Genomic DNA, 25,500 nt, shown 5'->3' on the forward strand with positions numbered 1-25,500 from the left:
GTTTTATTACAAAAATGTTTACAGATTTACACAAGCTAGATATTAAAATATGGATCTAACACAGATGTTTTTATCCAAAGAATATTAAAACTTGTGACTATTTTAAATTATATAATTTTTCACATAAATTCAATGCAATATCTACCAATATTTTCAAAAATATCTTTCCACTACTAAGTTCTAAAGAGTAATAAAATCAATTACGATAATTATACAGAAAGATACACCATATTCTTGACACTTTAAACTTGTAAGATAAATTTTAATTTTTCAGATTTCATATACTTTTCTTTACAAGTTCTCTGGAGAATTATGTATAACCAGAGCTTTGTCAATGAGTTTGTACTTTTGGGGCTTTCACAGAATCCTCTAATTGAAAAAATATCATTTGTTATAATTTTATTGGTCTATATTTCAACTGTTGTGGGCAACATGATAATTGTGGTGACCATTGTCTACAGTCCTGCACTGCTGGCATCCCCTATGTACTTCTTCTTGGCATTCCTGTCATTCCTGGATACATGTGTCTCTTCTGTTGTCACACCAAAGATGATTGCAGACTTGGTTCATGACAGAAAGACGATCTCTTTTGAATGTTGCATGACACAGGTCTTTGCTGTGCACTTTTTTGCTGCAGTGGAAGTCACCATTCTGGCAGCCATGGCCTATGACCGCTATGTGGCCATTTGCAAGCCCTTACACTACTCTTCCATTATGAACAGGAGACTCTGTTTTACCCTAGTGGGAGTGGCCTGGGCGGGAGGATTCTTACATTCTACCATACAAATTATCTTCACTTTGCAACTGCCCTTTTGTGGACCCAATGTCATTGATCATTTTATATGTGACTTGTTTCCATTGCTGAAGCTTGCTTGCACTGACACACACATTTTTGTCATTTTGGTGTTTGCCAACAGTGGGTCTTTCTGTATCATTATATTCTGTTTTTTGCTTGTTTCTTATGGTGTCATTTTGTTCTCTCTGAGAGCACACAGCTCTGAAGGGCGACGTAAGGCTCTGTCCACCTGTGGATCCCATGTTACTGTTGTAGCTTTTTACTTTATTCCTTGTATATTAATATATGCCCGACCTACATCTCCATTCTCTTTTGAGAAAAATGTGTTTGTATTTACGGATGTCCTTACACCATTGCTCAATCCTATGGTGTACACTTTCAGAAATAAGGAAATGATAAATGCCATTAGGAAAATGTGGAAGATGCTTACAGTGGTTTCTGATAAATAATAAAACATTGTACTTAAATGACTAAGGACATCCACTCAGCAGATAAATATACTTGCTGTTTCATAATAAGGATGCTTGTTTGATTCCTTATCACTCATATCCAAAAAGGAATAGTAGATCATCTTATAACAATTGTTGTGGGAACCAGAACCAGAAAGTCCCCAAGGATGATCTAGACACTAACTTCTAAATAACACAGCTAGCTCAAGACTCAGTCACAGTGATAGAAAAGGATCTTCAACACCTCCTGAATGGCTTTGAAGGCTTTTACTTTGATACCTGCATTTCCTACATTTTCTCACATATATGCATACAGTAAATATACACAATCAAATCAAGTTATTATACTTAACAAGCTTAATGTAAAGAATAAAGAAAATCCACACCCATTTATGCAAGATGTTCATGATTACACTCATATTAAAAATATGCAGCACTATTCTATAGAGAACACATTAACACTATATATGAGTAATCCTTTTGGGAGATCACACTTCTGCTATGCATTGAATACTCAGATTGTCATATACAATTTAAAGTCAGTTTCAATGAACATAGACATTTTGAATTGGTATTCAGAAATGACTCTGTGAACATCCACAATGAATTGCATAGTTTTCATATTGAATATATTTAATGCACTTACCAATCAATAAAAACAAAAAAGTTTATGACAAAATTAGAATTAAAAAATTCAAAAAGAAACAGTTATATACTTTTTCATAACTCATGAGTTGTACTTATTTGGAGTCTGGTTAATTATGGAGTGAGATGTTTTAGGTTTCTGTAAATAGTTTTACAAAAAATAAAATGTTAAGAAATAATTAAAAAAATAAAGTCAGTTTATTCAATGGTCTTAAAAATCTAAGGAACCATGAAACAAAATTTACATATTAGAATACCTATTGAAAGTTGGTCTTGAAATTGGGAGGGCAACATGTGAAATATTCCAGGAGAATATAGATTGCTTAGTAACATTGATATAATAAAAGTTAGAAATACAAAGTGAAGAACATAATTAGAAACCTTATATGTTTTTTAATTTAGTATATAAAGATAGGATTCATATTTTTATCACTGTCTGATCCAATCACTCATAGAACTTCATTTTATCCTCCCATTTCCTTGATTTTAGTTTGTGAATAGAGTCAGAGTTCATATTACAGATGCTAGTGCTAAACAATTTAAGTAGTGTTTGTAAAAGGGCTGTCTATGGGTAAAGCATCTGCATCTTCACGTTAAAAACTTTCCTTTGTTATTGTAAGAAAATATGACCATGAGTGACATTTATGTTTTTCAGTTTGACCTTAACACTTGGATTTGAGCATGTAAGCTATGTATGAACATTTTATAGTAAACTGAAATAAATTTTAAAGCATGTATTACAGAATAGTATTTTCTTAAATAAGTTAACAATGTATAAGTAAGTGCCAATTAATTAATCCTCAAGAAACTAAATTATATTCAAATGTCGATTCTCTTGAGTTATGTGTCACCACCAATTTTTATATGTATGTGAGTGGTCCATCACAATCAGAATCAGCATTTGCTCTTTTTGATTTATGAATATGCTTCACCGACACACAGACAACATGAGAAAAGATGCTTTATTGCTTATAGCAAGGAGACTAGATAAAACAACAGTGCAATAAAACCTTACTAAGAAAAAGACTATAATTTACTGATTCCATGAAATTCAATTTTGGATGACAACTTTGATGATTGAATATGATAAATGTGTACAGTATATTTTTATCATTACTCAGATTTACAGGAACATATTTTGTCCCCATCTTCCTAAAACCAGATCTTTGTCAATTAGTTTGAATTTCTGAGACTTTCTACAATCCAAAGATTCAGATAGTTTTGTTTGCTGTGTTTTTGTTGGTTTATGTTGACAGGGGATGTACTTTTGTTTTGTTTTGTTTTGTTTTTATTTTTTTATTAAAAATTTCCGCCTACTCCCCGCCTCCCATTTACCTTCTCCTCCCCCCTCCACTCCCCCTCCCTCTCCTGTCTGAAGAACAGTAAGGGTTCCCTGCCCTGTGGGAAGTCCAAGTTCCTCCACGCTTCATCCAGGTCCAGGAAGGTGAGCATCCAAACAGGCCAGCCCCCTCCCCAAAGCAGGTATGCGTAGTAGGATCTAAATCCAGTGTCATTGTCCTTGACTTCTCAGCAGCCCTCATTGTCCACCATGCTCAGGGAGTCCGGTTTTATCCTGTCCCAGTCCAGTTGCCTTGGTGAGCTCGGATTAGATCAGCCCCACCATCTTGGTGGGTGGGAGCACCCCTTGCAATCCTGACTTCCTTGCTCATGATCTCCTTCCTTCTGCTCCTCATTTGGACCTTGGGAGCTCAGTCCGGTGCACCAATGTGTGGCTCTGTCTCTATTTCCAGTGAGGTAACCTAGACCCAAAAAGATGCACATGGGATGTACTCACTCATAATTGGTTTCTAGCCATAAATAAAGGACATCGAGCTTACAATTTGTGATCCTAGAGATCAAAAGCAAAACCCAAAGCAAAACAGATAGTTATCCTCCTGGATATTGGAAGTAGTCAAGATTGCCGAGCAAAAATTGGGAACTTGGGGGCGGGGTGGAATGGGGGTAAGGGGAGATAGGGAGAGAGAAGTGTGAAGGGGAGGATGGGGAGAGCTTGGGGGAATGGGATGATTGGGATATAGGAAGGGTGGATACGGGAGCAAGGAAGTATATATCTTAATTAAGGGAGCCATCTTAGGATTATTAAGAGACTTGACTCTAGAGTGGTTCCCAGGTGTCCAGGGAGACGCCCCCAGCTAGTTCCTTGGGCAGCTGAGAAAAGGGAGCCGGAAAAGGCCAGATCCTATAGTCATACTGATGAATTTCTTGCATATCACCATAGAGCCTTCATCTGGGGATGTCCTTTTGTATGTTTCAAATGTGTGGTTTATTTGGTGATTGATGAATAAAGATGTCTTGGCCATTGGCCAGTCATAATATAGCTAGGCAGTAAATACAAACAAGGGTACAGAGAGAAAAAAGGTGGAGTCAGGGAGATGCCATATAGCCCTTGAAGGGGCCTCTTTAATTAGACAGAGAAGGAGAGATTATATGGGATGTACTTCTGTTTGCTGTGAATATATGTTGCTTTAATGTTGATAAATGAAATTTTTTTGTCAGTGGCAAGACAGAATATTGCTAGATGGAAAATCCAAACAGAGATATGGAAAGAAAGAAGACAGAGTCAGGGAGACACCATGTAGCCGCTGAAAGGGTAGCATGCCAGGGCATGACTGGCAAGCTATGACCATGTAGAAAAAACAGAGTAGTAGAAACAGGTTAATTTAACTATGAGAACTCATCAATAGTATACTTAAACCATTGCCAAGCCATTATAATTAATTTTAAGTCTCAGAATGATTATCTGTGGGACCAGGTGGAATGCATAAAAGCTTCCAACTGCACTACCTAACAATAATAGGTGGCAACATGATAATTATGGCAATAATTATTTATAGCTCTGCTTTGCTGGGGTCGCCCACATACTACTTATTGGCATTTCTGTCCAAATTGGACGCTTGCATTTCTACTACTGTCATACCAAATAGACTATAGATTTCTTCTGTAGGAGGAAGACCATATCCTTTGAACGTTGCATGACACAGCTTTTTACTGCCCACGTCTTCACTGGTATGGAGGTATTTTTCGCTGCAGTTTGGCCTATGACTACTTCATATCCACTTAAAAACCCCTTCTCACTGCTATTCCTCATGATTAGGAGACTCTCTGGCATTTTGGTGGGAGTAGCCTGGGCAGGGGGATTCTTGTATTCTACTATACAAATTATTTTTACATAGCAGCTACCCTTCTGCAGACCCAATATTTTGATCATATTTTTGATTTTGTCCCATTGCTGAATATTGTCTGCTTTGACACACATTTTGTCTTTTTGGTGTTTACAATGGTTCTACCTACATCATTATCCTCTCCTTACTGTTTGTCTTCTCTGATGATGTCTTATTCTCTCTGAGAGCACACAGCTCTAGGGTGGCATAAAACTCTGTATACCAGTGGATCCCATATTATGGTTGTGGTTTTGTTGCTCAGGTTTATTGTATAGACTTCAAAAAATAAGGAAATGAAGAATGCCATCAGGAAAATGTGGTGAAAATTGATAGTGATTTCTGATAATTATTAAAATATTGCATATACACTGCTGAGGAGATTGATCAATGGGTAAGAGTAATTGCTAAATCATTATTAGGACTTGAGTGGGAATTTTCAGCATCCATGTCAGAAGACAGTCATTTCAATAGATGTTTATCCAATGCTCATAAAATTGAAACCAAGAAATTTTTAATAAAAAATGAGAAAAAAATTGAAACCAAGATTAAAATTAGATTAAATGGGCTCACCAGACTGCTAATCTATTCTAAGAACAGTTGGTTCAAGATTTAGTGGAGACCTTGTCACAAGAGAATGATGCTTAGTGCCATAGATAGTCCTAGCCAGTACCATTTTGACCCTATGTTCATGTGCATAACAACAAATACCATCTACTCCTCATGTATACACAGATATGTACCTCACACCATGCAATACATATTGACTACAAATAAAAAACTGTGCACTTTGAAAACTAAAAGCAAAAATAATACTGATTTGTACAGATATGTCATTTACTATGAAGACGTGACATCAGTTTATAAAGTGTAAAATAATATTGGAATGATAAAATTATTTTTCTGAGCTAAAATTTTCACTCTCAACTGACTACCCAATATTATTATGTGATAAATAAAGTCAGTTCAATTTTATACTCTCCTGAATCCAGTGAAATATTAAAAGTGATTATAATTATTGGAACTATTAGAATTCTTGGTATTCACAGCATTTTTCATTTAAAAAGTTGAATAAAAATAAAATTAAATTAAAATTAATTGAAATTAGGAAAATAATATTTGAAATATTTTCAAGGGAAAATGGTTTTAAAAGAACATTGTGAAAACTCAGAACCTCAAAATGCAGAGAGAGAGGAGGCCAATTGAGCCTCATTTCTAGCTGCCTCTGCATAATCTACTTTATTGGTCCCTTTACCTGATTCTATAAAAAATATCCAGAGGCACCTTCTGTCTAAACATAAAGGAATTTGGTCATTATTCTCCTGTCAATACCAGGTGTAATATGTTGATATAGTGACCATATGCCTCCTACTGTATTTGAGGGAAAATAATCCAGCATCAACAGATTTTATCCTAGGAAACTAGGATAAAACTAAATTCCATTGTCTCAAAAATAAATAAATAAACCATTTCAATTAACGAATTCCTAAACATAAACTACTATACTCATATATCAGTATAGTATTCACCCATTACAGAGAAGTTTCTTTTTTTAATAGATGAGAATAAATACAGAGATTTACAGGCAGACATTATGCAGAGAGAAACAGTCCTTGGAACATACATCTTAAAAGGGATGTTCCCTTTAAATCACATTCCCCAGCGCTTAGGGATCTTGCAGAAGAGGAAGGTGAAAGAGTCTAAGAGACAGGGAGGATGAAGGACACCAAGGAAACAAGGTTCTCTAAATCAACATGAGCAAGCTCATATGAACTCATAGAGATTGATACAACAAGCACTGGTCCTGTCTGGGTCTGCACCTGGTCCCCTGTGTACATACTGTGATTTCCAGTTCAGTGTTGGTATGGGATTCCTCAGTGTGAGAAAGAAAAGGTCTCCGATTCTTCCCTTGGGCTCCTTTTCTTCTGTTGGTTTATCCTGCCTAATTTTGGTATGATAGTTTTGTTCTATCCAATTGCATTTTATTTTGCTATGTTTTCAAAAAATGAATAGATGAATAAATGAAAACCTAGACAGTAGGCAAAAGGCTAACAAATGAACTGTCATTTATACCTGTTGTGAGAGGAAAAAATAGTCTTTTTTCCAATGGATTAACACTGGGTATATCCATTAACAGTAGAGGCCATGGTGTTTGGTGCACCATTATTCATAAACTTTTACATGGGTAACTTCAATTCTGCATTTTTTAGGCATATGACTAGGTCCAAAATGAGAAGGAATCAATGATTTAAAATCATGTAGTAGAACAAAGTGATGAATATTTTTCCGTTTCGTTGGGATCTAAAAGCAACTTCAATGATTTTGTTCAAGTACTAGGTATACTACATTGTTCCTTTCATTAAACAGATAGTGCATACTAACTTTCTGACAAATTGGACAAAGGAAAAGTCCAAAAGAAAAGAGACTGAACTTTTGGTTTAATGTTGGTATTTTGGTTAATTCCTGTAATTCCATCAAATGGAGACTAAGATATATGGGTTGGTTTATAGCAAGCCTACACTGGACTACAGGGAGTTTACACATGCATGCACACACACACAAACACACACACATCAAACAAACAGACAAAAGCAGAACAGAAAGCAAACAACCAAAAATTTAGTCAAGGACACCACAAAAAAAATTACAGAATAAATGAACCTGGGCTCATAAGGTCTCACAGAGAAAAAACCTACAACCAGGAAAACTGTATGGGACTGACCATGGGATTCTAAGTATATGTTACAGCTGTTTAGCTTGGTCTTTTTTGTGGTACTCAAACCAATAGGAACAGGAATGTCTCCTATGCTTCTACATACTTTTGGGACCCTACTCCTCATACTGGGTTGCCTTGCCCAGCTGTAATACATAGGGAGGTGCTTAGTCTTATTGCAACTTGATATTCCATGTTTTGTTCACACTCATGGGAAACCTGTCACTTCCTAAACAGAAACTGAGGAGGAGTGGGTGGCAGAGTAGGAATAGAAGGAGGATGGTGGAGGAGGGACATGGAGAGGAAAAACTGTGGCTGAGATTAGAAACAAAAATAAATTTATATATAAAAAAGAATTCTCAAGATCATGTTTTTCCTTTTTTGTTTAAATAATAATGTTTTAATTTGTTCAGAATTTCATGCAATATATTTAAATAATGTTTGCAACACCAATATCTCCCAGATCCTCCCCTAACTTCCTAACTACACATCTTCACTTTGCATTAAGACAAACCCAAATAATGTCAAGTCTATTTAGTTTTGTTCAAACATGGATATAGGAAGTATCTATGAGAATGTTTGACCTACCCAGAATTTCATACTTAAAGAAAACTGACTTACTGCCTCAATCAGCTTTCAAATACCACTATCTTCCCTGCTAGGGTGTTCTCCACACACTACTGCCTCCACACTGTGATTTTTGTCTGTTTTGATAATTTTTTTAGGCTATCACAAATGATGAGATTTCATATGTGCTCCTATTCTGTTGTGTGTGGAAAACAATTTTCTTATATCCATCCATCACGCTTGGCTCTTACAATCTTTCTACTTGCTCTTCCTCTCAACTGAAAAATAAACATAGTCACAATATACAGAGGGAAATCCCACATCATATTTCAAGCTGGTAAAAAATGAAACTTAAAGCATTGTCAACAAGGTATTGGTTTGCATAGGCATGAAGACAACAAAAAAGTAAATGAAATGATTACTAATGATATTTGCTGTTCTCACAGACTGGTATCCAACTGTCATCAGAAATTCTTCACCCAGCAAATGTTGCAGAGACCACAGTCAAACATCAGTCAGAGCTCCAACAATTCTATCAAAGAGGGGGAAGAGAGATTTTAGGAGGACTTCAGTTGGCATGTAAAATAAAAAAAAACAGTAAAACAGTAACAACAAAACAAGCAAATCATGTTGATATCTGACTTCTTCAGGTTACTCAAATTCACATATACATTACATAGATCTGTTCTTCCACCATAAACATCATTCATATCATCTAACAAATAAAATAAAAGGTAAAATTTTTATTCAGTGTCTAGAGTCAACATTTTTAGTATTTGTCATTATTCAAAATAGGAATAAATCTTTACATATGAATATCAAACCCAACAGGTAAAATTGATGCAAGAAATGGGGCTATTGTTCTAGTAAAAATAAACAATGTGTGTTTGGACCTTTAAAATGGAACTGTAGTTTCAATGTGTAAAAGCCTAAGTACGATGGAGTCAAGGTTCAGTGGACATTTCCTAAGGAAGCTTAGCCAACAGAATGCAGAAAGAAATGTGGGTAGTGGTACATTGTTTCTTGAGCTTCCATATTGGTGTGTGTTCTACATGTTGTTCAAGAATCTGACTTCCTCATGCCTGTGTCATGAGGACATATAAGATGACAGTTTAGTTTATTACACAGAGGAAATTTCTATACGGGGGGCATTGTGTCTGCACTATATTTATTTTTCACTACATTTCTCCATGTCCACTGTATTTTTACAAATGTCACTATGAGCAGAAAGGTTATTTTAAAATATCTACTTTCCAATGGGAAAAGAATAGGTGTGTGTCATAAAAATATCTCTCTTCCAAAGAAAAAGTCTGCTCTTAACTAGGATATTAGAAAAAAATAGTTATTAGAGAAAATTTCCATCCATTAAATACCTTGTGATATGTGACCCTATTTGGTAGAAGAACACATGAACTGAGAAATGTAGCTGAAGTAATTACTTTTCTGTGGAATTACTGCCTAGGATTGTCTTTTCATTGGAGTAGCATGCACAAGATATCAAGTTGTAGAAATGTAATATAAGACTATATTTCTGTAAAAAGAGAGAGTGCCTTCATTTCCCGATCATCCAGACCTGAATAATCACCCATAAACAATATTAACTACAACACTGCTTGACCAATAGCTTAGGCGTATTCCTACCTAATTCTTATATCTTAAATTAACCTATTTTTACTAATATGTGTATCACCATGAGGCTGTGGCCTACCACTAATGTTCTGACATCTTTCTCCTTCAGCAGCTGCATGGCATCTGCCTGATTCTGCCTTCTTTCTCCCTGCGTTCAATTTAGTTTTCCTGCCTAGTTCTATTTTGCCCTACCATAGTCCAAAGAAACTTCTTTATTAACAAATGGTAACAAAACGTAGTCACAACATACAGAGGGGAATCCAACATCATATTTCAAGCTGGTAAAAAAAAATGAGACTTAAAGCATTGTCAACAAGGTATTGGTTTGAATAGGCATGAAGACAACTGTGTCTAGAGCATACCTGATGGTGAAATAGTGCCCAAAATGAAAGATACATCAGTTCTTCACAGACCAAGAAATAGCTCAAAATTTAGGACAATATAGATATAAGACTTAGGGGATGGTGAGGTGTGTTATGATACATTGTCTGCTAGGTGCAATACGACCATTTTAACCATTAACAAGCATTAGTTCATGGTCCCTGAATAACATTGGCACAAAATTAGCTCTTCAATATTTCAGTAAATTATATAGAGGGAGGACTCAAGAGTTTCCTTCCCTCCTGAATTTAATGGATACTGACAAAGGCATCTACATGTGTGTAGTCGCCAGTAAGTTTCCAATGGTCCAGTCATAACTTTCTCTCCATGTCCATATGAGAGACCACAAATAACTCATTGGTCAGTGAATGCATATCAATATAGAAGGAGGTAATTCCAAGAAATGGAAGAAGAGACAGTTATGTGATAAATATGATCATAATACATGTGTACTCATGACATTGTCAAAAACTCATAATAGTAAAACAAAAATTCTTAGAGAAATTAATATATACATTAGTAGTATTTCTTACATACATATATAATATAAAACCACATATATGCATATTATTTTTTCTTCAAAGAAAATCTCTATTAATGTTTCCAAAACCAGTGAATATTATCCTGACAGATTGATTTAAATATTCCTTGTGAAAAGAAAAAATTTTGTTAAATATTGCACAGAGGCATTGTGTTCCATTCATTATAAAATTGTGTTCTGTGTCTGAAAAAGATTGTATACAAAAACATGACCAATAAAATCTTATTGCAATTTTTAGAACACAAAATAAGTTTAGATGTACATAAAAGCATTATGAATTCTGCCATAATTGAAAACATGCAGGCCAGTATGTCTTAGAATCCCATTAGGGCAGGCATTTTATAAAACCCAAGGGCACTAGGAATCACTCTTACAAATTCATGATGTCTCAGGGAAACATGTTTAAATTCTGGATACAGTGAAGGAAGAATTTTGGTTCCTTCATGTATATTTTTTTTCAACAACTATGATAAATACAGCATTTGAGACACAAAGGTAATTAATGCTTTCTACTCTCACTGATAGCTGTTCTTTTGCTTTTCCTTGGATCTGGAAGTAAGAGATGGAAACAGTAGAGAATCTTAGTCAAGACTGATGGACCCTGTGCAGTAGAGATTGGGAAGCGTATATCTTCAGAATATTTCTAGAACTGACATATGATGAGACTCATAAGGCACACTTTTAAATTATCAAAAATGAGTCCAACTTGTGATATTGATTTAAATCTTGGATATTCTTGACAGGTTCCTGATTAATACAGCCATGAGTCTTTCACTTCGTAACTATTTGTCCCTGAGAGAGTTGCATAGATTCTGATGCTCAGATTTCTTAAATTCATCAAAATGTGAACAAAGTTGATGATTCCAGCAGCATATGAAGCAATACATGCGGAGCCCAAAGAACAACACTTCACAATTAGAAACTGCTCAAACATTGACAGTGCTCAAATATCATTTACTAGAGGACAAAATCTTTTCTTCTTTCTTATGCTTCCTTCCTTACTTGGTTACCTTCTTAATTCTCTTCTGCTCTCCATATCTATCTCCAATAATAGTTTATATTTCTAAATAAATGATCACTTATGTACTAGTGCAATCAAAATGTGATAGTCACTTTGGAAGGAAGAATTTTGGGCTTTTGTGGTTTTATATAGACTTTTGACCTAGAAACATGGTGAATAAAAGTGCTGCCATTCCACAGGCCAAGTATAAAATTATCCCATTTCCACAAATGCATCCTAAAACCTGTTTTAACAAAGGACACTAAATGTCAGAAAATCAAAGTGTGTTCCTTTGAGTTCCAATAAGCTTAAGGTTTGTACCTCATAGATGCCCAGTATTGTGAGTGGTTGAAGCTCTGAACATCATCAGTGCTCATAATTCTGGTGTGGCCTGTCTTTTATGATGAAGTAAACATCAAGATATCCACAAAGTTTCAGAAACCCATCAGGAAGGGCATGAAGGGAACAGAGCAAAATCCTTTCCATTACATGCCAGAAATAAAAGAAAAGTTGAGCCAGTCAGGGAATGTAGCAGAGTAACACTGATCAGAATGAGAAATGGTTAGAAAACTGAACAGCATGTATTTCACAGTCATAGAGAGGAATTAGCTCAGCTACAAATATAAGAAATCAATCTTTGGTTGGTACATAATAGATCAATTAATATGATAAATCTGTGGAACTTGACATTGAAGGATTTTCAAATAGGGTCTTAATTTATTAATGTCTCTTTTAAATGATAGTTCTTTTGAAGTACATTTAGGAATGTTTACTTATGATAACAATTCTCCTCATATATTTCATAGTTTTGAGTATTATGCATACTTCACAGTTAACAAAGGAATTTAAATATTTGGTATGTAGATACTTTGGTGCAATAATTACTTTTCCTGTCAAAATGAATAGAAAGGGAATAGTAGGTTGTGTGGGTGTTCGAGCTAGAAAGAACACTTCCCAACATCACTGCTCAGAACATGGCTCAGTATTCACAGTTCTTGGTCTGAGGGCCCAAGAAAGTTTAGATAGTTAAAGAATTTTTGAACTCATGACTGTTAGAGAAAAGAGGGTCATGGAATATTTCAGGAGAAAGGCAGAGAAAATGAGTTAGTTCTCACATGAGAATATTGATCTAAAATCAAAGAGTATTGGAAATTGACATGGATGAGTCAATGGTGTGGCCTTTCATAGACATATCATAGTGAAAAATAGTATGGAATTGTGTTGCATTAGCCTATTATTTCTACTTTTGTTAATATGGTGGATGTTTTGTAAAGCTCACATCCTTTATCATAAATTTAAAGGAAAACTGCATTGTAGGCTTTGGTTGATGTTTAATTTTAAGTAATTTGATAATAGCAAGGTATTTGTTACAAATAAAGTATAACATGTTTACCATTCCGTTCTAGACAATATATTATGTTTTAACTTCTAAAAATGATAATCAATTTTGCCAGCTTTAACACTAAACAATTAAAATATTTTATTTTTTATTTTTAGTGTTTTATTTATACTAGTACAAGGTAGTGAGTTGTTAGGTTCTGATTATCATGTTACATACTCCAGGAATATTTTTTATATTTCTAACTTTTTAATATTTTCCATAGTATTGCACTTTTTGACAGTGTGTTACTTTATTGTAAAATTCTCTCCTCTCATTTTGTTTCCAGAGTACAATTTGATAACCGTATTAGTATTTCAGAATTGCCAATAGGATTCTGGAATAATTTCTAATATGTTTTCTAAATGTATAAAATGAGTGAATCCATTTCATTTTAACTGGAATACTCTATAATGTGACTATATGAAAAAAATGATTTAGTGTTTCATTCCAGTTTGGCTGTGTAGGAATCTCTTAAAATAATCTTGACATCAATAGTTACAAGTTATTTTTGAATTATGGTTTTTAGAATGTGATTAAAAACAAATTTGGTTGTGTGTAGTATCATGAGATTTGAGATCTGATCTCCAAAATTGAAACTGCCACTGCCACAGGGCTTTAATAAGAGTTTCTTTGGCAAGACTATGAAATAAACAAGGATATATTAGCCTTAACCAAATAAGAGATTTTATGTATATTTAGCTCAGTTTTCTAGTATGTTTTTTATTTTATAGGAATAAATTATGTTATAGCTTCTGTTTAGGCTTATGATCTTTTAAATAATATGAAATCATAACTCATAGTTATAAACTATAGAGACTACACTGAATTATCCATCGCTGACTTTGTAACAGCAAATTTAGAAAATTACTATCTGAAGGATGACCACATCATTTCTATCAGAATTAATGGGCATCTTAAGTAAACATAAAAGATTATGCTAGCATTTACTTAATTTTAAAGTTAATATTGGCCTTTGTTTACCTTGAGAACTTCCACTCGGTTTTGTTATAAAATATGAGTGTCTATGAGTGAGGACAGAACTTGAGCCTCTCACTACCAACTAAGAGTATTAGACCATGCTTTGCACTGGAACCATCAAAACTATCCTATTGCACCACAGCTGATAAAACCAAATATTTTGCAATGTGAAAAAAATAGAAAAAAAACCACTTAGTAGCTTTGGTTTCAGAAAAAAAAAGAATTCCATATACAATAATCTTACTTGCTCTGTATCATTATCTGAATTCCCCCTTTCTTACCAATCAATAATTCCTCCTACATTTTTGGTTACTTTATTAGTTTGATGTGATTTCACAAGGACCTTTGAATATTCCTATGTTTATTACATTTTTGAATCTGTCCTGGTTAAAAAGATAGAGGTCTAGTTCGAGGCCAGCCTGGTCTACAAGAGTTAGTTCCAGGACAGGCTCTAGAAACTATGGGGAAACCCTGTCTCAAAAAAACAAAAAAACAAAAAAAAAGATAGAGGTCTAAATCTGCAAAAAAAAATTCAAGAATCTGGAACAGTTTTCTTTTATTTCTATGTATTGTCATTTTAAGGAATGATGAGTTTTGTCCTGATATATATAATTTTTAATTTATTTATTTTGAATACAATGTTCCTTGTGCAGGTACATCTCCATGCCAGAAGAGGGCACCAGATCTCATTACAGATGGTTGTGAGCCACTATGTGGTTGCTGGAATTGAACTCAGGACCTCTGGAAGAGCAGCCAGTGCTCTTAACCTCTGAGCCATCTCTCCAGCCTCTTGTCTTGATATTTCATACCATCTACCATACTTTCATACCATCTACCACGATCTTCTTACTCACTTCAGTTTTTGTATATTTTGATTTAGCACAGAATTATGTGGTGACCATTTTTGTCTGTCTTAAATGATTACTGCCTGATCCAGTGACCCAGAGATCCTGTAGGGTTTTTTTCTTTGGTTGTAACTTATGATTGGAAACAGAGTTCCCATTATAGATACTAGTGAGTATCCTAAGAACGTCATAGAAGTGGTTGTGGGAGTGGTTGTTTTAAAGTAGTTGTATGTATTTTCTTCTATTGCTACTACAACTGCAATGTATCTATACTCTGTAAATATGAGTTATTAAAATCACCACTTTTTCCATATAGATACATTTTACTTACAGATCATTAACACATACACATGTATGTATTTATATGTATATACATGTATGTATTATATCTATGCATTGCATTCATACAGATATTCACACAGAAAAACATATCTAGTGAAACATTTTTGTTATACTCAAGAGAAGATAATAATACATCTTAAAACTCTGGCTTCCTGGGAAATTGAGTTCAAGAGCTGCAAAATTTGCCTGATGATCTACATGAAGCAGCTGAGTTTACAAGTAAGTAAATTAGTCCTAGGATTGTAAGGGCAATACCATGAGAAATGTTTTAGAATGTCTAATTTGATTCTCCTTAAAGTTATTGGAGTTGAACAAGTAATCTAATAATGAATATGTTTTTACTAAATTTACCTGAATGTCAAACCATATTTTTATAGAAGTATATTTATCTAAACTAGGTCAAATTGTATAAATATCTGGTGTGTAATTGAATCTCAAGACTCTAAATATTTAACAATTAATCTCTCCTCATGCTATATCATTTTTGCCAATTTTCATACAGGTATTGCTTCATCATCTTTTAATCATCTATCTTTTACCTTGTTGCTTTTATTAAAATTCCTAACTCACACTTGGACAATGGTGTAGTACCATTATAGACAGAGGGAGTCTGTACAAAGACCACATCTACTCTAAAAATCTTGCTGGTTTTTTTTTTTTTAAAAAAAAAAAAACAAAAACAAAACACTTACTCTTTACTCAGTAAGTCTGAGTCCTACCCAGCTTAATTTTTCCACTCCAGTTAGTCATTATGACAAAAAACATCATTTTTATATCTTCTGCTCACCGTGTACATTGATTAATTAAAATAAATTTTCAACAATTTTTGCTTGAACATCATATTAATGGTAGTTACTCTTGTACAGAAACTTCAGTGTTTTATAGAACAGATTACTTGATTTGAATTCTAATATACTTCATGTTTTGAGACAAAACTTAAAATATTCTCAGGGTTTTCAAAGTATATTTATCTCCTCTTCTATTGGTAGATGGAACTTCAATTCTTCGCTGTAGATGACTCGGCCATACCTTCTCAATGCAGATGGCAGACATGATTAGTAAAGTGTACACATTGGTTTATTATTAAGGTATAGTTTCCAACTGACTTTCAATATTTTACTACCAGAAAGCTTTAGAGATAGACAAAAGGTGAAAATTCATGGTTTCTCTAACACATATGGTTTTATCAAAAATATTTTTTTAAAGATTTATTTATTTATTATGTATACAACATTCCTTCCCTGTATGCTTGCATGCCAGAAGAGGACACCAGATCTCATTACAGATGGTTGTGAGCCACCATGTGGTTGCTGGGAATTGAACTCAGGACCTCTGGAAGAGCAGTCAGTGCTCTTAACCTCTGAGCCATCTCTCCAGGCCCAAGAATATTTTTAAAATTATTAGTATATTAAGTTATTCAATAATTTTATCTAAATTATATGTATTTTTGTTTCTTTTTGAGCAGGGGGTCAAGACAATATTTCTCTGGGTAGCCCTGTTGTTGTAGAACCCTGTATATTAGGTTGTCCTTGAACTCAGAGATCTGCCTGCCCCTACCTCCCAATTAAAGGCTGGGATTGAAGGTGTGTGCCACCAAAACCATCTGGCAATTTTATGTGAGATATAATGATACTTTTAAAATAATGCAGTACTTTGTTCTGAATGTAATAAAATCATTAAATATAATTTTACATAAAGATGCACTATATTGATGATGTTGATACTGTAAACTTGTAATATACAGAGAGAGGTTTATAATTGCAGATTCATGAATACATTTTCCTTTCAATGCCTCTGTAGAATAATGCACAATCGGAGTTTTGTCAATGAGTTTATACTCTTAGGGCTTTCACAGAACCCCCAAATTGAGAAAATATCATTTATTATATTTTCATTGGTCTATTTTGCAACTCTTGTGGGCAACATGATAATTGTGGTGACCATTGTTTACAGTCCTGCTCTGTTGGCATCCCCTATGTACTTCTTCTTGGCATTCCTGTCATTCTTGGATGCATGTGTCTCTTCTGTTGTCACACCAAAGATGATTGCAGACTTGGTTTATGAGAGGAAGACGATCTCCTTTGAATGTTGCATGACACAGGTCTTTGCTGGGCACTTTCTTACTGCAGTGGAGGTGATCGTTCTGGCAGCCATGGCCTATGACCGCTATGTGGCCATTTGCAAGCCCTTACACTACTCTTTAATCATGAGCAGGAGGCTCTGTGGTATTCTAGTGGGGATGGCCTGGGCGGGAGGATTTTTACATTCTATCATACAAATTATCTTCACTTTGCAATTGCCCTTCTGTGGACCCAATGTCATTGATCATTTCGTATGTGACTTGTTTCCATTGCTGAAGCTTGCTTGCACTGACACACACATTTTTGTCATTTTGGTGTTTGCCACCAGTGGTTCTATCTGCATCATTATCTTCTCATTTCTTCTTGTTTCTTATGGTGTCATTTTGTTCTCTTTGAGATGTCACAGCTCTGAAGGACGACGTAAGGCTCTGTCCACCTGTGGATCCCATGTTACTGTTGTAGTTCTTTTCTTTGTACCTTGTATATTAATATATGCCCGACCTACATCTCCATTCTCTTTTGAGAAAAATGTGTTCGTATTTACGGATGTCCTTACACCATTGCTCAATCCTATGGTATACACTTTCAGGAATAAAGAAATGATAAATGCTATCAGAAAAATGTGAGGGAGACTAATGGTGGTTTCTGATAAATATTAAAACGGTGTACTTAAGGACTGAGGAGATGGTTCAGTGAATAAAAGTACTTGCTGAGTTTGAATGAAGACTTTTGTTTGTATTCTTAGCACTCATGTCCAAAGAAAGGTAGGGTAGATCAACCTTAATGTTGGGAGCAGTGAGATCGCAGATCCTGAATTTCTTGTAATCCCCTGATCTGAGTGCCTACAGCTGCTCTGAGCACGAGACCTTCAGGAGTTCCTGATGGCAGGAGAGTGGTTTCCGGTGGGTTTGGCTGGGGCATGGCTATCTCTATATAATCTGCCCCCGAACACAATAAAGGGGGCATTCTTGGGGAATTCAAGGATGACCCGTGTTGCTGTCTCTCTGTGTGTGTCTGTGTATTTTAACCTCCATTCCCCTTGCCTGAAGCTCGCGAACTGGGTGCCAGTGCACAGAGCGCAGACATTGGGCGCGGTGCGCGGCACCTTAAACCACTGCTGCTGAATCAGAACCATGAAGTTCCCATGTACAAACTGAAAACTCTTCTCTAAATAACACAGCTATCTCAAAACTCCATCACAATCCTTTTCTCAAGGAATGGAGGTAGAAAGGAATATACATGTATATCAACACATCATTAAGGCTCTGCTGAAATATGTATGGGTATCAGAGCTTTTTTATGTTTACACATATTACACACATGCACATACAAGCCCCTTGACACATACACAAGAACTCAAATAAACATGCACAAACAAATCATTCTTAGCAATCTTAGTTTAAAGGACAGAGAAAATCCATAATTTCTTATATAAGTCCTTCATGATTACCCTTATATGTAAGTGCTTGACACTATTCTATAGAGAGTACATTAACACTGTATGTGAGAAATCCATTTGCAATATCATACTTTCTTTTTTGCAATATACTTTCACTATGAATTGAATAATAAGATTGTTAAAATGAAAGTTAGAATCAGTTTTAATAAAAAAATACACAGTTAAAATGAAATTTAGAAAGGATGCTGTGAAGCTTCTCATTAAATTTCAGTTTCTTTATTGAATTATATTTTATCCACTTATCAACCAATAAAACCAAAAAGTCAATTACAGAATTATAACTAAAAATTAAAAACAAATAAAACTTTATCCTCTTTCAAAACACTTGAGTTATATGCATTTGGGGTCTGGTTAATTTTGGAGTGCAATGTTTTAGGTTTTTGTGCAAATATTTTTAAATAGTAAAGTTTAAAAAATAATAAAATATTTAAAGTTAGTTGAAGTCTATACTCTAAGAAATCTTAAGGAAATATTGGAAAGATTTAGCAATTAGAATGTCTAAGAAAAATTGATTTATGGAATAAATGTGTCTTGAAATTGGAAGAAAAACTCATGTTGAGATTTTTTCAGAAGAATATAGGTTTCTTAGTGACATTGAGATTACATAAACTATAAATACATATTAAGGAACCTTACATTATTTTTCAAATTTAATGTGTAAAGAAGCTATTTATTTTTCAAACATGGTCTCACTATATATCCTTCTCTGACTATGCACATCCAAATGACTTCAAACTCTCATGGATATGCCACACTCTGCATTTGCAGTGCAGGTATTAAACAGGAGAAAGGATTTTAAATCAATAGGAATTTGTGGAATATTGGATCAATTAATGATAACACAGACACCAAACACTATTGTATATATTTCCTCATTTGTAAACAGCTCCGTCTCTTTTTAATTACATGTTTCAATTTTTAAAGTTTTTAGTAATTTTAAAACATGTATTACACTCTCAGCCACAATACATTTTCACACATTGTTTTAGCGTGTTTTCTAACAAAACAGATAATGGATAACTGAGAAAAACAGGCAGAAAATTCCCAAGAATGGTTTAAAATGAGAATGATAGATTCAGAAATGTGAGTCTTTGATTGCTGACCATTACCTAGGAAATGTTACTTGTTATATGATATAATTCATGCCATGTGATTATTTCATATAAGGTCACATGTATAAAATTATATTTAAAGAAAATAAACCTTGTTTCTTGAATTCATTTATTCTAGAAGCTGTGTTTCTGAGAATACAGTTCTCAGAATTCATATAGTATTCAGAGGTTTTGTTGGTATTGTTATACACCGTTTAAGTTCTGCATTTCCTGTAGTGTGTTAAAGGGACAAGAGTACATAAAACAGTATGTTAAAACTGTTTGATGGTTTTCCAGACCTGGTGGTAAGAAAGCTGCTTGTATTTCCATCCATTTGCATGCAAAATTCAAGATGTCATTTTTTTTAACCACTGAGTAGTACTCTAATGCATGTATACTCCACAATTTCTTTATCCATTCTTCCACTGAGGGGCATCTAGGTTGTTTCCAGGTTCTGGCTATTACAAAAAATGCTGCTATGAACATAGTTGAGCAAATGCTTTTGTAGTATGATAGGGCATATCTTGGGTATATTCCCAGGAGTGGTATTGCTGAACCCTGGGGTAGGTTGATCCCGAATTTCCTGAGAAACCACCACACTTCTTTCCAAAGTGGTTGCACAAGTTTGCATTCCCACCAGCAATGGATCAGTGTTTCCCTTACTCCACATCCTCTCCAGCAAAGGCTGTCATTGGTGTTTTTGATTTTAGCCATTCTGACAGGTATAAGATGGTATCTCAAAGTTGTTTTGATTTGCATTTCCTTGATCACTAAGGAGGTTGAACATGATCTTAAGTGTCTTTTGGCCATTTGAACTTCTTCAGTTGAGAATTCTCTTTTCAGATCAGTACCCCAATTTTTAATTATGTTAATTAGCATTTTAAAGTCTAGTTTCTTGAGTTCTTTATATATTTTGGAGATCAGACCTTTGTCCATTGTGGGGTTGGTGAAGATCTTCTCCCAATCAGTAGGTTGCCTTTTTGTCTTATTGGTAGTGTCCTTTGCTTTACAGAAGCTTCTCAGTTTTAGGAGGTCCTATTTATTCAATAGAAAAACACCATCCTGAGTGAGGTAACCCAGACCAAAAAAAGATGACTATGGTATGTACTCACTCATTAGTGGATTCTAGCCATGGAATTGAGCCTATATTTCATGACCCTTGAGAAGCTAGATAGGAAGATAAACCCAAAGAAGAACATGTAGTTATCCTCCTGGATATTGGAAGTAGACAAGATTGCCAGGCAAAAATTGAGAGCTTGGGGGTGGGGGTGGTATGGGGGTAAGAAGAGATGGGGAGAGAGAAGTGAGAAGGGGAGGATGGGGAGAGCTTGGGGGAATGGGACAGTTGGGGTGGAGGAAGAGTAGATATGGAAACAGGGAAGTATATATCTTAATTAAGGGAGCTATTTGAGGGTTGGCAAGAGATTGGACTCTAGAGGGGTTCCCAGGTGTCCAAGGAGATGTCCCCAGCTTATTCCTTGAGCAGCTGAGGAGAGGGCACCTGAACTGGCCCTTTACTATAGCCACACTGATGAATATCTTGCTTATCACCATAGAACCTTCATCTGATGTTGGATAGAGATAGAGACAGAGACCCACATTGGAGCATTGGACTGAGCTCCCAAGGTCCAAATGAGGAGCAGAAGGAGAGAGACCATGAACAAGGAAGTCAGGACCGTGAGGGGTGTGCCCATTCACCGAGACAATGGGACTGATTAATGGGAGCTCACCAAGGCCAACTGGAGTGGAACTGATGGAGCATGTGATCAAACTGGACTCTCTGAATGTGGCTGACAATGAGGGCTGCTGAGAAGCCAAGGACAATGGCGCTGGGTTTTGATTCTACTGCATGCACTGGCTTTGTAGGAACCTAGTCTGTTTAGATCCTCACCTTCCTAGACCTGGATGGAGGGGGGAGGAACTTGGATTTTCCACAGGGCAGGGAACCCTGACTGCTCTTTGGACTGGAGAGGGAGGGGAAGGGGGAATTGTGGGAGGGGAAGGGAAATGGGAGGAGGGGAGGAGGCAAAAATTTGTATAAATTATATAATTTAATAAAAAAGAGGAAAAAAGAGCAAGCTGCTTGTATCTTCTTTTTGCCTTCCCCTTCCCTTCCTTTTCCCATCCCTCGTTCTCTTTATGTGTCTTTCTGTGATGAGCTGTTGCTCCTGGGGATCCAGACCATTTTCTGGGCCAGGTTTGGGAAAGCATGTAAGGGGTTGGAGTTGGTGGTGGGAAGCAGAAAGAGGAGGAGTCCAGCATATGTCCTGTAGCCCTGCTACACCTTGCTTCCTCAGTTCCAAGGGCCTGCCTAAATATGTAGGAGCTGTCTACTATGGCCAGAAAACTGTTAGCAGGAAGCAGAAATCACTTGTTGGCCTGGAGCTGGAGTGATATTCAGGGTCTGCAATTTGGCATGCAGCACTCACTGAACAAAATAAAAGATTTTACCCAGTGAAGACATCCTTAGGGTACTATCTGAAGAACTAGGAAATAAGGATGCAGAATGAGATTAACTACTCATGATTATGCAGCACAACTTTCTGAAGGAGAATTTCACCTTGGGACCCTTAATAAAATGCTTGCTTCTCAGTGATTGAATCATAGGCAAGCGTGTATGGCAAAAAAAAATTTAATATGCTCTTTGTAGTGGATGTTCAGACAAGACAGATCACCAAGATTCCCATTCTGAAAGACCTGATCCTGGAGGTATGACTCAGCAGGGCTGTAGTATTCATGCCATTGAGCTAAATCCTTTTAAATACTCCTAGACACAGGATGAGGAAACTTAGTCTTGCCATTTGTTGATTGTCTACATTAGATCCTGCATGTGTGGTGGGGGTGATTATGGACATAAGAGTTGGATCTTTTCTATTGCATGTGTCAATGATACTCTTGCAGTTTGGCTCACAGGATGGTTTTATGATACTCTGGGAGGTGACAAATGATGGGTTGACCAAAAGCAATGCAAGACATAATGTGTCACTAGTCCCTGTGTATCCTCACATCACTTACAAGGTCTTAAATGATATCCTTAAGGAGGATGCAAACCTGGGCAACTGCAAGTTGCAGTCTTTAGCCTTCAATAAGAAAAAGCAGTTGGGAGCAGTATCGCTGGATGACTATTTTCATCTCTGGAAAGTTGAAAATACATTGTGAGCTGGGCAGTAGTGGCACATGCCTTTAATCCCAGCACTCGGGAGGCAGAGGCAGATGGATCTTTGTGAGTCGGGTTTGGGGTCAGCCTGGTCTACAGGAGCTGGTCCCAGAACAAGCTTCAAATCTACAGAGAAACCCTGTCTCAGAAAACAAAAAAAAGAATAAAAAGAAAATACATTGTGTGAGCTCCTTTCCAACAAATTGCCATATCATTGAGAGAATGTGCATCTGACCTGTCATAGTAAAAGGTCAGTGTATGCAGTGAGCTCTCAAGCTCAGGTCTCTTTCTTGGATCCATGGCAGCCTCTGCTTAGTTCCTGCCTTTAGGATCCTTCCCTGTTTGAGTTCCTTTCCTGACTTCCTTCAGTGATAAACAGCAATGTTGAAATGTAAGTCAAATAAACCCTTTCATCCCAAAGTAGCATCTGGTCATGCTCTTTCACTTCAGCAACAGAAACCCTAAGTAGACACCAGTGTACTGACCTGAGTCATCAATTCCACCATCACTAGAATGTTGGATACTTGAAACTTATCCATATACCAGGCTAACAAGGTCCATAGAATCAGGAATTTCTCATAAATCAAGAGACATACAAGTTCTGGGAACAAGGTATTGAAAGGAGAGAAAGTTTTAGGCATTCCCACTAATTCAAGTATAAGACAAGTATATCTTCTCTCTATTACTGTTTGATATAGTAAGGTAGCATGAGTAAATACTGTGATGGTCAGTGTGAACAGTTAGCTGGACAGGATTTAGAACAATCAAATTGCTTAGTCTCCAGAAACACATGTGAGGAAATTTTTGATTAGGTTAGCATCTGGGCATGCCTGTGAGGATTTATCTCTATTTGATTTATCTTGACTTGTTGACAGGGAAGAATCACCTCAAAAGTGGGCAGTCTTGTTCTCTGAGCTTGGCTATCAGACAAACATTTATGTTTCTCACTATGATTCTTTATTGTGAATGCAACGTTACCAGCTCCCTTCAGCTGTTGTCATGACCGCCAGATATTATGGACTTCACCATTGCCCTGTGAGACACATGAATGTGTCCTTATTTAGATTACAGTTCTCTGTATACGAAAGAAACAGATACATAAAATTGGTGCAAGGAGTTTGATGCTTTCTTTCTTAAACATAATAATGTGTTTTAAGCTTCTAAAAGTGATTTCGAGATGGATGTGGAAGACTGAAACATTAGTCAAAAAAATTCCTAGTATGTATGAGCCATTCACATGATGCATTTTTCCAGAATCTGGCTTCATATTTACCATTGCAGTAGTGATTAGGTGTGGCCCAGAATTAAGGTAAGTCTTCTCACCTCAAATGATTTAATAAATTTAATTTAATTTAATGATTTAATTAAATCACAGATATACTTAGTTTCTAAAATTTTGGTAAACTTCAGATGTAGCCAAGTTGACAGCCAAGAATATTCATCATCACCATGTTCTGAGAATAATAATGAAATACTATTTAAATATGATGAACTAATTCATTAGGTGAAGAAACTTTCAAGGCAGGAGAACATTCAGACACTGACATGGATACATTAAAAGTGTTTACTTATGTTTATATTATTATATGTACAAATGTTTTTCCTGCTTGTATACATGTATTCTACATGTGTGCAGTTACAGCCTTGTTAAAGACAGAGTTAAATACCTAGAGTTACAAATGGTTGTGTGATGGTTATTCTTGGTTGGAATTAAGTAAATCTCCAGTGGCTGGGTACATGTGTGAGTAATTTTTTTTCTTATTAAATCATTCTAAGTGTGAAGACCCACCATTAATCCAGGTCATTTGAGGTGGGAAGGTCCAATTTTAATCCAGGCCACATTTCCTACTGGCAGCCTAGATAAAGGACATGAAAGACGGAAGTGGTTTTTCTCTGCCTCTTTGGCAAGTTCACTTCTTCACCACCATTAGATCTTATCTTTAAGTATATATTATTCTTTGAAAATTTCATATATGTATATATATTTTGGTCATCTCTCTCTTATTCTCAACACTGCAACTTGACCCAGACCCACTCAAAAGGAGAAAATGAATGTTTTCTTAAAACTTATGATTTACAATTTGTTTGCTCCAATATTAGATTAACATACTTAGGGAATTATTGAAACTTTTAGGATATCATGTATATACATTGCTAGTACTGCCATACTATTTTACTGTGCATGCATTAACAGGAATATAAAACAGCTGTAGACACGATAAATTTAGTCATATAGAAAATTATTTATTTTAAGTTTTCTCTCTAC

At 35.6% G+C, this 25,500-nt stretch overlaps 2 protein-coding genes and 2 pseudogenes across 2 annotated transcripts; all 4 read left to right on the forward strand.

Annotated features, from left to right (window-relative positions):
• The first annotated feature begins 288 nt into the window (after positions 1 to 288).
• On the forward strand, positions 289 to 1,245 carry LOC119807648 (olfactory receptor 4C15-like). The gene has a single exon (XM_038319738.1). The coding sequence runs from the start codon at positions 313 to 315 to the stop codon at positions 1,243 to 1,245; it is 933 nt and encodes a 310-aa protein (XP_038175666.1). The 5' UTR covers positions 289 to 312.
• Positions 1,246 to 4,668: 3,423 nt separating this feature from the next.
• On the forward strand, positions 4,669 to 5,425 carry LOC119806462 (annotated as a pseudogene).
• Positions 5,426 to 17,250: 11,825 nt separating this feature from the next.
• Positions 17,251 to 18,153, forward strand: LOC119807594 (olfactory receptor 4C15-like). The gene has a single exon (XM_038319636.1). It carries the CDS (start codon positions 17,251 to 17,253, stop codon positions 18,151 to 18,153), a length of 903 nt encoding a protein of 300 aa, XP_038175564.1.
• Positions 18,154 to 22,412: 4,259 nt separating this feature from the next.
• On the forward strand, positions 22,413 to 23,563 carry LOC119806463 (annotated as a pseudogene).
• The last annotated feature ends 1,937 nt before the right edge of the window (positions 23,564 to 25,500 follow it).

This window comes from Arvicola amphibius, chromosome 2 (genome assembly GCF_903992535.2).
Source record: "Arvicola amphibius chromosome 2, mArvAmp1.2, whole genome shotgun sequence".
NCBI classification, from domain to species: Eukaryota; Metazoa; Chordata; class Mammalia; order Rodentia; family Cricetidae; genus Arvicola; species Arvicola amphibius.

Coding starts and splice junctions, on each gene's coding strand:
- LOC119807594 (XM_038319636.1), top strand. CDS start 17,251: ATGCACAATCGGAGTTTTGTCAATGAGTTTATACTCTTAGGGCTTTCA.
- LOC119807648 (XM_038319738.1), top strand. CDS start 313: ATGTATAACCAGAGCTTTGTCAATGAGTTTGTACTTTTGGGGCTTTCA.